General features: G+C 38.7%; 1 protein-coding gene across 1 annotated transcript in view; it reads right to left on the bottom strand.

Moving 5' to 3' along the window:
* Positions 1-13,956, bottom strand: part of LOC124857498 (sodium- and chloride-dependent taurine transporter-like) — a 32,928-nt gene that overhangs the window by 4,772 nt on the left and 14,200 nt on the right. The window contains exons 6-14 of the mRNA XM_047348772.1: positions 13,735-13,867; positions 12,395-12,529; positions 11,634-11,737; positions 11,383-11,507; positions 8,773-8,885; positions 5,847-5,984; positions 4,135-4,237; positions 1,257-1,357; positions 896-1,066 (exon numbers count right to left, since the gene is read on the bottom strand). Coding sequence (XP_047204728.1) covers positions 896-1,066; positions 1,257-1,357; positions 4,135-4,237; positions 5,847-5,984; positions 8,773-8,885; positions 11,383-11,507; positions 11,634-11,737; positions 12,395-12,529; positions 13,735-13,867 — 1,123 coding nt within the window. The remainder of the gene's footprint in view (positions 1-895; positions 1,067-1,256; positions 1,358-4,134; positions 4,238-5,846; positions 5,985-8,772; positions 8,886-11,382; positions 11,508-11,633; positions 11,738-12,394; positions 12,530-13,734; positions 13,868-13,956) is intronic.

The raw sequence follows: 13,956 nt of genomic DNA on the forward strand, positions 1-13,956 counted from the left end.
GATAAATAAAAAAAAATACAATGAGACAGTTTTTTTTACAATTCAAAAATTAGGAACAATTGCATAAAGAGGAGATTTATAGGACTTGCATATTGACTGGCTTAGTACTGGGCTTGTGTGCAGTCATTATGACCTTTCAGTATCTTTTATGTAGTAGTTTGCAGAATCAGGAATAAATTCTCATTTTGGAGTCAAGCTGACAACTTCTCAGAGTAGGACTTATTTAATAGACAACTTCACCCTCTAAATCAAATTAAACAAGAAATATATAGCAGTTTGGCCAAATGCTATTTTAAAAATTTGCACACATTATTGCATGAGATACTTCTTCAGTTGTTACTGGATTACAACTGTTACTAATACTCCCAAACAATGTGTGTGTTGCTAGGCAAAGACTGAGAACTGTTTCTGCTAAAATGCACCACTGCTGCTCATTTCAGTCTGAAAGGAATTGTTTCATCTATGTTGCCATCACTTCTCAGTCTGTGCAACCAGACTCCCCACATATTGTCTGAAAGGTTTTGTTGCCTTCCCTTTGATAGTCACTGACTTTCAATACCCTTCAGTGTGTAGCTGTTGCTTAGGGATTAGATTAAATAAATGACATTTGAAATACAGAAATATATATACTGTTTGATTAGTTAAAGTAGTAAATATAAACAACTAATTTGTGCAAAACTGCAAATAAATAAACAGAATAGTGTTGGCTCAAACTACTAAGAAAGTTTTAAATTCGCAAGTTATTTAAGGTGATGGAAATTCACTTTTGAAACCACATGAGAATTCATCCCTAATTCTCCAAACTGAGGTCACTGCCTACTCCACAAGACCTCAGTCCAAGAAAATCTGAAAAAAAATGTATTGACGTGACCAGCTAGATGTCTATTTCACCCACCTCAATGAGTGGTCCATCAGACTGAATGATCTTGATGACAACCACCATGGGGATGCAGATCATGGAGGTCAAGGCCAGAGTCCAGCCTACACCAATGGCCCAGTCAGGATACTGGTACATCTTGTTGTATGTCAATGGCTTGTATTTGACCAAAGAGAAGATAAAGCAGCCCTGTGGTGGTAAAGAAACACCTTCAAATCCAGATTCAAATTTCCATGTCTTTGTATTTAGACATGGTTAAAATCATGATTCAAACATATGGACATAAATTACAAACGACATGAAGATGAATTATGTTAAGTAGTTCTTAATTGATGTTGTATGTTCTCCTAGATTATGAAGACAATAAAACTACCCTTACCATGCACAGTAAAGGAGTGACAACAGTCCAGCTCCATTTCATCCAAGGATTTGGTCTGTAGCCAATCATGTCCTCAATTGCATCATAAAAATTATCAGCGCCTGCAAAAACAACAGTATCAGGATCCATCTGCTTGTTCACAGCAGTAAATGACAAAGTGGATTTATTTTCCCATTACTGTAAATTCATCTCTTTACTTGGGGAAATACAGTGCCTTGCGAAAGTATTCGGCCCACTTGAACTTTTCAACCTCTTGCCACATTTCAGGCTTCAAACATAAAGATATAAAATTCAAATTTTTTGTGAAGAATCAACAACAAGTGGGACACAATCATGAAGTGGATTGAAATTTATTGGATGTGTCAAACTTTTTTAACAAATACTGAAAAACTGAAAAGTGGGGCGTGCAATATTATTTTTGCCTCCTTGCATTAATACTTTTTAGCGCCACCCTTTGCTGCAATTACAGCTGCAAGTCACTTGGAGTTTGTCTCTGTCAGTTTTGCACATCGAGAGACTGAAATTATTGCCCATTCTTCCTTGAAAAACAGCTCCAGGTCAGTGAGGTTGGATGGAGAATGTTCTTGAACAGCAGTCTTCAGCTCTTTCCACAGATTCTCGATTGGATTCAGGTCTGGACTTTGACTAGGCCATTCCAACACCTGGATACGTTTTCGGCCTTTTTACTTTCAGTGCAGCAAACTCACTCCAGAAGTTCAGTGAGGATCTCTGAATGATCCAATGTTGTCCCAAATGACTGATGATGATAAATAGAATCCACCTGTGTGTAATCAAGTCTCTGTATAAATGCACCTGCTCTGTGATAGTCTCAGGGTTCTGTTCAAAGCGCAGAGAGCATCATGAAGACCAAGGAACACACCAGGCAGGTCTGAGATACTGTTGTAGAGAAGTTTGCAGCCGGATTTGGATACAAAAAGATTTCCCAAGCTTTAAACATCCCAAGGAGCACTGTGCAAGCAATCATATTGAAATGGAAGGAGTATCAGACCACTGCAAATCTACCAAGACCCGGCCGTCCCTCTAAACTCTCATCTCAAACAAGGAGAAGACTGATCAAAGATGCAGCCTAGAGGCCCATGATCACTCTGGATGAACTGCAGAGATCTACAGCTGAGGTGGGAGAGTCTGTCCATAGGACAACAATCAGTCGTACACTGCACAAATCTGGCCTTTATGGAAAAGTGGCAAGAAGAAAGCCATTTCTCAAAGATATCCATAAAAAGTCTTGTTTAAAGTTTGCCACAAGCCACCTGGGAGACACACCAAACATGTGGAAGAAGGTGCTCTGGTCAGATGAAACCAAAATTGAACTGTTTGGCCACAATGCAAAACGATATGTTTGGCGTAAAAGCAACACAGCTCATCACCCTGAACACAACATCCCCACTGTCAAACATGGTGGTGGCAGCATCATGGTTTGGGCCTCCTTTTTGTCAGCAGGGACAGGGAAGATGGTCAAAATTGATGGGAAGATGGATGGAGCCAAATACAGGACCATTCTGGAAGAAATCCTGTTGTAGTCTGCAAGAGACCTGAGACTGGGACGGAGATTTATCTTCCAACAAGACAATGATCCAAAACATAAAGCCAAATCTACAATGGAATGGTTCACAAATAAACGCGTCCAGGTGTTGGAATGGCCTAGTCAAAGTCCAGACCTGAATCCAATCGAGAATCTGTGGAAAGAGCTGAAGACTGCTGTTCAAGAACGCTCTCCATCCAACCTCACTGACCTGGAGCTGTTTTTCAAGGAAGAATGGGCAAGAATTTCAGTCTCTCGATGTGCAAAACTGACAGAGACAAACCCCAAGTGACTTGCAGCTGTAATTGCAGCAAAGGGTGGCGCTAAAAAGTATTAATGCAAGGAGGCAAAAATAATATTGCACGCCCCACTTTTCAGTTTTTCATTTGTTAAAAACGTTTGACACGTCCAATAAATTTCATTCCACTTCACGATTGTGTCCACTTGTTGATTCTTCACAACAAATTTGTATTTTATATCTTTATGTTTGAAGTCTGAAATGTGGCAAGAGGTTGAAAAGTTCAAGGGGGCCGAGTACTTTCGCAAGGCACTGTAAATAATAGTTAAAGTTGAATTCTAAATGTCACAAAAACACACAAAATAGTATTACTGATTAGACCCAAATTAAATATAACAAGATCATCAAATAACATCAATTATTAGTAAAACAAAAGGGAAAGTAAAAATATTTACAAGAGCTTTAGAACCATCATTTAAATCTTCGAAATTTAACATAAGTTTAACCTCAGATTGTATTTAAAAAACAATAATTTGCCACTTTAAGTATTTTTAATTATCAAATTTAGATCAAATTGTCTATTTAAAAAAAATAATAATACTTTGGAAGGCTCTACAGCTGCATTAACTGCATTCTAATAATGGGCTGGATATGCCCTATCCAAAATATTTTATTCTCAAATAAATTGATTTGTCTTGCTAAAATAATTAAAATAATGTAGCACTTTTCTTGGCATACCGACTACTCAAATAACTTCCACAAACACGGCAACAGTTTTACACCAATGCGCAGATCGGTAGGAAACTTGGCCTGGGGACATTGACATGTGGCTGGGGGAAGCTGGAATGAAACCTACAACCTTCCAATAAACTATTTTACCCACAGACTCACAGTTGGCCACAAATGATGGTCAAATCAAGAGAAGAAGACAACTCATTCAGGTGATGAAAAAAAATAAAAAATAAATCACAGATTGGTTCTCATTAAGAAATTTTTAGAACAGGATAACTGCGTGACCTGAAGTAGATCAGTACATTATTGCTGAATACAGTATTTTTGGGTTTAATGAATGAATGAATGGGTTTAATGATACTTACCATAAACCCAGGCAACAGCTATACATTCAAAGAATGCCACCCACAGAAGGCACACACCGCTAGCTGCATAGTAGTCAAACAGCTGGAAAACATACATGCCACCCTGCAGGAAGACAAATGCTTTTAGTTAAATTTTTAATAAACATTTTGAAGCAATAAAAACGTGTGGTTTCTGTACACTTGTGGCTCCAACTGCACACTAATATTTTGCATTAGAAATTTGAATGGAGATTTAACATAATTTGAGGTTGAATACAAAACTTTGCACCACTGCAGTCACATAAAGTTGCCATGGGAACAACAGAAAGAGAAACAGAGGGAGTGAGACAGTCTGGGCAGTCAGATGGTTTTAGTTTGTGTGAAAACAGGGGAAAGGTGGGAGGGTAACATTATTTCAGTAAGGAAGCTGACAGTGAGCATTAATGAAGAAAGGGGAGATGACCAAAGGAGGAAAAGAGAGATCTGATAAGCTTTGAGAAATAAATCCTTAGTAACTATTTTCCCAAAGAAAAAAAGACTTTAGGATCTAAAAGTCAAAGTAGCATTTTTTTCATCATTACAGATTAGGTTTTACCTAGAAAATAACAATGGTGACCTGAAGCAATAAGCACATCCATGGGGTCATTAATAAAGCCCTCTTGCCAACAACTTAAATAAAACCGGATGAAGTGGCTCAAACAAAAAAGTAACTAAACAAAAATGTTTAATCTGGAAACACTGATCCTGTAAAGACCAAATGTAACCATGTATATAAATGATCTAATTTTAATCTACTTTTCTTCAGATCAGCAGGAAACCTCACATTGCATGTGTCAAGGTTTCATTCAGATTCAAATGCTTTGCAACAAGACCACTAAAATTCAATTTACTTCAATGATTTTTACAGTTTCAACTAAACATTCTTATACACAAAAAGCTGCATTTAAGTTGCATGTTTGAGTATATCCTGTCAAAATTTGTATTACTTTGGTGTATGGATGGGTGCAAAGCTGGTGGTGTAGCGGTTTAGCACATGACCCCTGTGGAGACTACAGTCCTTGAGGTGGTTGCCCCGGATTTGAGTCCTGGACCTGGAGACCTCTGCTGAGTGTCTTCCCCCTCTCTTTGCCCCTATTCCCTGTCTGCCTAGTGTCGTAAAAATAAAGGCCTATGGTGCTGCAAAAACATATTTAAAAAAAAACACATTTTGTGTATGGATGTCACTATAGCTCATACAGGAAGTTAGAGAGATGGTTAAAAATTATAAAAAAGAAAATTAGATAATGCAAATGGGAAAAACTGTGACAAAAAGTATTAGATTTGAAGAAATAGACTAGAAAAAGACTTAAATAAAGAGTCCAGCAGGATAATGAGAAAGCAGGAGACATAAAAGAGAATCAGGAGGCAGCAAAGGGAATTGGAAAATCTAAATTGGGTCTGTAACTATTAATACCATAGAACTAAAAGGAAGTTCTCATGACTTGACACTAAAAGTCATGAGAACTCCCCCTCCCACCGCCATCATCTCTCAAGGGGTTGACACTAATAGCAGTCCGACTGCTCTTGTTCCAACTATATGAACCCTGAATGAGGTCACCAGGCACTTATCAAATACTGCTGTGTTTGTTTTGCACAAAATAGCATTGTGGTGACTTATTTTCATGCTTTACATTTGGTTGTGGTGCCTTTAACATTCAGCACTGTTTTTAACTTCCATTTCTTTTTGCTATTACCTTGGTGACCATAGTAAGTCCAAACAGGTAGCTGATGCAGCAGATGATAGCGATGAAGACCTCTCTGCAGTAACCCTTCCTTAGGAAGGACGGATACAGATCCACCAGTGATGTGATCTGCCCTTCCACCTCCACAAACTGAAAGAAATCACAAATGCAAAATCAAACTGACCCAACCTCCAGTCTTTTACATGAATTTCACTTTTTTCTGAGCTGAGCTACAACATTCCTTTAAGTGGCTTGACTATTGTAAATTGGAATTCAAAATGTATGCATCCACTTTACTAGGTATCCATTTGGTTTTGACACATACAGTTTCTCTTTTCTACAGAACAAACTGTAAATTAAAACAAATGATTACAATTCATCTTACTCAAAGGCTGTTGCTTGGTTGCTACATCTTTAAAAATAAAAGGTGTGAAAAGCAGATTCTGATCTACTTAGCATATAGAGTTTGCGTGTGTAATTTAATCTCAATATAAAATCAGTTGTTCTTTGAAGGCTTCAAAGCCCCTTATCCCTTTTTTCATCAAAGGGCCCTGCCAGGATGCAACTGTAAATGAGAAATTGTTCTTAATCTGTCAAAGCAGCTAAAAAGGGCTAAATAAATTTTAAATAAAGAGATTTCTTAGACAACAATAGACTCTTGGTAACTTTGGAGGAGCTGCAGAGATCCACATCTCAGGTGTGACAATCAACAGGACAACTATTAGTGTATACAGGTCCTTCTCAAAATATTAGCATATTGTGATAAAGTTCATTATTTTCCATAATGTCATGATGAAAATTTAATATTCATATATTTTAGATTCATTGCACACTAACTGAAATATTTCAGGTCTTTTATTGTCTTAATACAGATGATTTTGGCATACAGCTCATGAAAACCCAAAATTCCTATCTCACAAAATTAGCATATTTCATCCGACCAATAAAAGAAAAGTGTTTTTAATACAAAAAACATCAACCTTCAAATAATCATGTACAGTTATGCACTCAATACTTGGTCGGGAATCCTTTTGCAGAAATGACTGCTTCAATGCGGCGTGGCATGGAGGCAATCAGCCTGTGGCACTGCTGAGGTCTTATGGAGGCCCAGGATGCTTCAATAGCGGCCTTTAGCTCATCCAGAGTGTTGGGTCTTGAGTATCTCAACGTTCTCTTCACAATATCCCACAGATTCTCTATGGGGTTCAGGTCAGGAGAGTTGGCAGGCCAATTGAGCACAGTGATACCATGGTCAGTAAACCATTTACCAGTGGTTTTGGCACTGTGAGCAGGTGCTAGGTCGTGCTGAAAAATGAAATCTTCATCTCCATAAAGCTTTTCAGCAGATGGAAGCATGAAGTGCTCCAAAATCTCCTGATAGCTAGCTGCATTGACCCTGCCCTTGATAAAACACAGTGGACCAACACCAGCAGCTGACACGGCACCCCAGACCATCACTGACTGTGGGTACTTGACACTGGACTTCTGGCATTTTGGCATTTCCTTCTCCCCAGTCTTCCTCCAGACTCTGGCACCTTGATTTCCGAATGACATGCAGAATTTGCTTTCATCCGAAAAAAGTACTTTGGACCACTGAGCAACAGTCCAGTGCTGCTTCTCTGTAGCCCAGGTCTGGGGAATGCGGCACCTGTAGCCCATTTCCTGCACATGCCTGTGTACGGTGGCTCTGGATGTTTCTACTCCAGACTCAGTCCACTGCTTCCGCAGGTCCCCCAAGGTCTGGAATCGGCCCTTCTCCACAATCTTCCTCAGGGTCCGGTCACCTCTTCTCGTTGTGCAGCATTTTCTGCCACACTTTTTCCTTCCCACAGACTTCCCACTGAGGTGCCTTGATACAGCACTCTGGGAACAGCCTATTCGTTCAGAAATTTCTTTCTGTGTCTTACCCTCTTGCTTGAGGGTGTCAATAGTGGCCTTCTGGACAGCAGTCAGGTCGGCAGTCTTACCCATGATTGGGATTTTGAGTGATGAACCAGGCTGGGAGTTTTAAAGGCCTCAGGAATCTTTTGCAGGTGTTTAGAGTTAACTCGTTGATTCAGATGATTAGGTTCATAGCTCGTTTAGAGACCCTTTTAATGATATGCTAATTTTGTGAGATAGAAATTTTGGGTTTTCATGAGCTGTATGCCAAAATCATCCGTATTAAGACAATAAAAGACCTGAAATATTTCAGTTAGTGTGCAATGAATCTAAAATATATGAATGTTACATTTTCATCATTACATTATGGAAAATAATGAACTTTAACACAATATGCTAATATTTTGAGAAGGACCTGTACTACACAAGTCCGGTCTTCATAGAAGAATGGCAAAAGGATTAGCCATAAATAACATCTGCAGATTGCCACAAACCCATGTAGGAAACACTGCAAAGAAGGTGCTACTCAGAGTAGTCATGTGCTCTGGTCAAATCAGAATAATTTCAATTTTGTGCCCTACATACAAAGGTCTGTGTGTGGGACTAATATAACACTGCACAGCACAATGAACACAACATAATAAAGGTGAAACGTAATGGTGGCAGCATAATGCTGTTGGAATGCTCTTCTGCAGCCGGGACGGGGAAGCTGGTAATAGTTGATGGCAGATTGATGGAGCTAAATATTGAGTAATCCCAGTAGAAAAACTGTTAAGAGGGTGCAGGACTATAGATTGGGCTGGAGGTTCATGTTCCAGCAGAAATGTGACTTAAAGTTTTATATGTCTCTAAAAAAATCCTCCAAGGGCTACATAGAACAGCTGTTTTTACTGAAAATTGATGACACACAGGTGGACTCTATTGATGTAACTTCCGAACATTTTTTTTTGTAAAACCTCTTAAAAAAACAGAAAATACATGAAAGTTTTTTGTGGCATATTCTGGAGAGTTCAAGAGGTTCATGAGCTCCAGATTATTTGTTTGTTTATCTGCTGACCTGACTGTCGAGGCCAAGCAGCAGCAGCATAATAAAGAAGAGGATTGCCCAGAGTGTAGGAAAAGGCATCATGGTAACAGCCTTGGGGTAGGCAATGAATGCCAGGCCTGGACCTGCAGAAGAGCAGGGAGAGAAGACAGAAGGGGGTGGGGAGGAGCGACATTAGAATCACATGATAATCTCATCTGATCTGCATCCCTGTGGGGCTGGGGTGGGGGAATATGCCCCCCAAACAAGTGGATATTAATAATTATTCAATTCTTGACTACAGCACACAGAGCATTTTTAGATGCAAAGTATATTTGGATAAAAATAGGTACAGTATATGCATTAAAAACAATTATCCAGTGCGCATCTTTACTTACCTCTTCCTTGCAGAGCGTTATGACACACTAACTGTACACACTCAACACATGACACAATTTCATTTCACTCACAAGCACAAAATTAATAGTGCCTTATAAAATTACAATACAATATCTCTGTGGAGGTAAGTCAGTTAGAGGAGAAGTATTACAGGATGCATGTAAAGTATGTATACAGTTAAGTTACCAATGTTTAAAAAAAGAAAGACCACTGTAAACACTGCTTTGATTGTAGTTGTAAAAGCCCCAAATGTTTCAATAAAGCAAATCAAGCACATGAAGCTGTGTCCAATAATCTTTATTTATCCATGCATTCATCCCTCAAGCCATTTTGAATCCCCAACTGAAATAAGGTTGACCATTTCAATGAGGAATGCAAAAGGACCATTGCAAAACAGCAGCAGATGTAACACTTGTGGTTAAATAAAAAGCTTATCCTTTTTTACGAATTCATTTTATGAGGTCAAATTAAACTAATGCTACATTGGGAACTGTAAAACAAAAGTCAAGGAACAAGGAAGCAGCCATAACAGCAAAACAGCATTGCAGCTGATAGTAGGGTATATCAATATGTTCCATTTTTGAAGCAAATTATGACAAGGCATCCAACCAAACACCACGTTGACTCAAAAAAAATTAGATCAACTCCAGGCCCCTGAGTGGAAACATGCTTTCAAAACATTGACCAAATCTAAAGTATTTGAATTCATGATAACAACACAGTGTTATCATGAGCTGACTGCGTAGAAGCCTTCATTTTCTTTGTATCCCAATGTTAAGTCAATTAAAGCTAAAACATGTGCCATGCCATTGCACTGTAAAAGTCGCATTATGGAGCAAGTGTGTTCTCTCCTTGGGTAGCTTTTAAGGTATGCTTCAGAGCAAGCTGCTGAAGTTGAGGCAAACCTGCATGTATGTTTCTTCTCAAACCTTTGCACTTACTTTCCTGTCTTAACTTGAAATTCTGAGAACTTAATGTATTTTAGTGTCTATTTTATCTTGCTCATTATTGGAATCCTTATAAATTCGTAATTAAAAACTGAGCATTATGATGTTAATTTGCAATGCGTTGCTTCCTCAAGCTGGTATGACCAACACCTCATAGATTATCAGCCCACTCGCCAAATAACACAGATATTGGACAATTCTGCAAACCCCGCTATCTGGTTGGCTTTACAAAATTGTGCAATATTTGCATCGACTGGGCTGGCAGCATCCACTGTTTAACTTAGAAAGCAATACTGTGCTAAATTTACTTAGGCAATTGCCTCATCTCACGGCTTTAAGTCAGGTGTCACTCCACAAAATCTGTTGATGAAGAAAATGACTCTCTGAAGTAATAAAAGTTTATTTCTCAATGGATTTCAAACAATATGCCACCAAGTCTTATTCAAATAATTGGAGTAGGGAGCATTTCAAAGAAAAGGGTAGAACCAGTCTTTGCAAACAAAGTCTTCCATCTCCATTGGTGTTTTAACACCTTTCTTTGACATTGTGTGTGTTTACATGTCATTAATCATCATGGTTCTACTTTCATTTTGGGGAGTATAAAGAAATCCTTGCATTAATTCTGTCAAAAAATACAACCAAACATCCACAGTAATTTGGACTCTTTTCTCCTTATTAGGTTCAATCTTAGGCTTAATAAGGTAAAAACAAAACATGACAGAAATCCATGGAAAACTCATTAAGGTTGTAGAAAACTAATAAAGCTGGTCACCCTACAACAGCTTGAATCATAGATACCTCTAAAAATGAATGCCTCTCAGTTTGATGAAAACCAAAGACACCACCAGGCTGTTGGGTATAAATAAGGAACACCTCAGAACCAAAACCCAAAAGTCATTACATTGGCACAAGATGTGCTGTAAACTTTCACACAGCAGCTTTCTATAACGCTGCCCTCTTTAAGATGAACAAGCAAAACTCTAGCTTTCCCTTTGCGTCAGCATGCCTTATTTAAATGACCGCGTACAAACCGACCAAATAGGTTATGTTCTTCTAAAAATCTGCTTTTGTCAAGAAGTGTTTGATTGCGGAAGCTTCCATATTCCGATGCCGTCATTTGTGTTTTAAATCAGGGAATCCATTATATTTCTAAATTGTCACCAAGTTCAAAAATGAACGTATAGGCTAATTCCATTTTGGCTTTCGTTGCTGTTTTTCTTTTGAAATTACTGTTATTTGATTTATTAACCAGGAAGCAGCGCCCACCATCACTGCCGCCTTTACAGAACCCTCGTACCTGACTCTGCCACCTCAGCAATGTCCACCCCTTGCTCTTGTGCCATGAAGCCCAGGACGGAAAATATTGCGAAGCCAGACACAAAACTGGTACCACTGTTGAGGGCTCCCAGCAGCAAACAGTCCCTATGTCACACATATGTCATGAGGAGGATTTGTTAATGAACACACAAGGATCCCTTCACCCCCCCATACCCACTCTCTCCCCTACCACACCATACCCCATCCTCCCCCTAAAAACTGACGCCTCACCTGTAGCAGTTGTATTTGTACTTGTTGTAGCTCCCCAAGGACGTCATGGCGCCCAAACAGATGGCATAGGAGAAGAAGATCTGAGTGCCGGCATCAATCCACACCTGCCAAGTAGGGATAGAGGAACGAAAAGGCTGAGGCCTGCTGATGAGGTGTAGGATATGGAAAGGACAGTACTGCGAAGCTAAGGCATGCTACCTTTCTTAGTGTTCTGTGCTTTGGTAGTTTGGATTTCACCACTTGGATTAAAAAAAAAGGCTTTTCTCTCTGCTATTATTCAATTCTTTTAAAGATAAAAGTAGCATGAAAAAACCCGGAGAGGATTAGGGCTCTACAATATGAATATCAATGCAATATTAATATCACGAAGAACTGCTTGGATGGCAACAAATGTTAGCCAATTATTGAAGCACTATGGAATCAGGTTCTGTATACCTGTAATCTATTTGGTGACACTAGTTGTTTAATGCATCATGAAACATTTTATAAGAGGTAAAGAGGTGGTAAGGTGGTTTAAGTTTTTTTACTGCCAACCCATCAGATGGTCGGATGCCCCTTTTCAATAAAACCTTGTTGTGGAAATGATAATAACATGTCATGTCTAAATTTCTTCACATTAACTTCAATCACAGTCAGGCAAACCTAACCGATGAGCACAGAGCATGCACAGGCATATGGTTTAACTAGTGGAAGGAAATATTTCTGCAACAGGAGGTCGGTAGGAAGGCTTTTGGGCTCGTGAAGAAAAGGGTAGAACCTACCTCTGGGTCTTTGAGGCGTTCGAGGTCAGGATACAGGTAGAACTTGATGCCCTCAGAAGCACCTGGCAGAGTTACGCCACGGATCAACAGGACGATAAGCATAACAAATGGGAAAGTGGCCGTGATGTACACCACCTGAGGTCGAGCATACACACACACAAACACAAATGCAGACCATGAATACCGCATGCATTTGTGTGCTCTAGTTTCAAATGGTCATAATATGGATTTGCCTGAGTATGTCTGGTCAGATTACAGATAACTTCTTAATGAAAACATCACAGGCTGCTATTATGTTAATAGCTATTGAAATAAAAAGGCTTTTATTGTATTTTTCCCCAAAAAAGAGACTGTTGGGATTTTCGTTTTACTCTCATCTTATTTTTTTTCCTGGTGCTCTGATTGAAACTTTAAGTTTAAAGTTTATAGTGTTTTTTATCTCATTATATTTTAATTCTGTGGACTTTAAAATATTTTTATCCTCATGTCTCATGCTTTTAATGTATTAAGTGAATTTCTGTTCAGATAAATAGTTTGCATTACAACCTGGGGAAATTATTGAAACCCTTCAACTATGCACCAACACAAAGTCGCTTCAATACTTCTTGGTGGCCTGTTTTTCTCTGTGGGGAAGTTGCTGATTTGTTGGTTTGCATATTTTCCCATATTATTCTTGCTCCTTTTACAGGACAATTTTTGGATGTTTTATGATGCCAATGATAAAGATAAAAAACACATAGCCACAAAGCTATTCTTTATGCATGACATGTTCCTTGTTTCATTTGAAAAAATGTTTTACAAATGAGTGAACTTATTTTGGTGTCACAAGCTTTAAGAACTAGAAAAAATATATATTGGACCAAACCAATCAATCAGGCATGTTTGAGCAATAAAGAGTAGACTTTTATTTACTGCCTCTGGTCTTGTAAATACTTGGGTTTATAGCAGCAATTTAATGTGGAACCTTGCTTTCTAAGAAACTGGGTCATGAATAGCTGGACACGTCCATTAACAGCTTCAGTAAGTGTGGGAATAAGTCATAATGACTCAAGTTACCTAGTCCTGGCTTCAGTTTGCAAAGATAAAAGATAAGGGAATCAGACTCAAACTGCGGCAACCACAGGCAACTTCAGTTTCATTATCAACTTCTTTGGAAAACAGTTTCAGAAGTAAAATTGAAATTTATCTTCTAATATTCTCTTGTCAGACAAGGCAGAAAAGCAATGTTACCAATTTAACATCATGTCTTCTTTTAGCTTCAGTATTTTGAGGAGAAATAAAATCTCTCCCAGTTGAATAAATGAATACAGGCACAAAAAACAACATTAACACTTATTTACCTTTCCAGTGGATTTCACGCCCTTCCATATACAAAAGAAGCAGATGACCCAGACAAGGAGTAAACACAGGGCCAAATCCCATTTAACTGGGCCTATTTCCTCGATACCACTGCTGATACCCAGCACATTATGTCTGCAAAAGAAAATAATAATCCATCCTTAGCTGTACTTCTAAATGTGAGAAGAGATCATGCCATTAATGAGCGATTCACATGAGGTATG

The sequence above is a fragment of the Girardinichthys multiradiatus genome, chromosome 20 (genome assembly GCF_021462225.1).
Source record: "Girardinichthys multiradiatus isolate DD_20200921_A chromosome 20, DD_fGirMul_XY1, whole genome shotgun sequence".
NCBI classification, from domain to species: Eukaryota; Metazoa; Chordata; class Actinopteri; order Cyprinodontiformes; family Goodeidae; genus Girardinichthys; species Girardinichthys multiradiatus.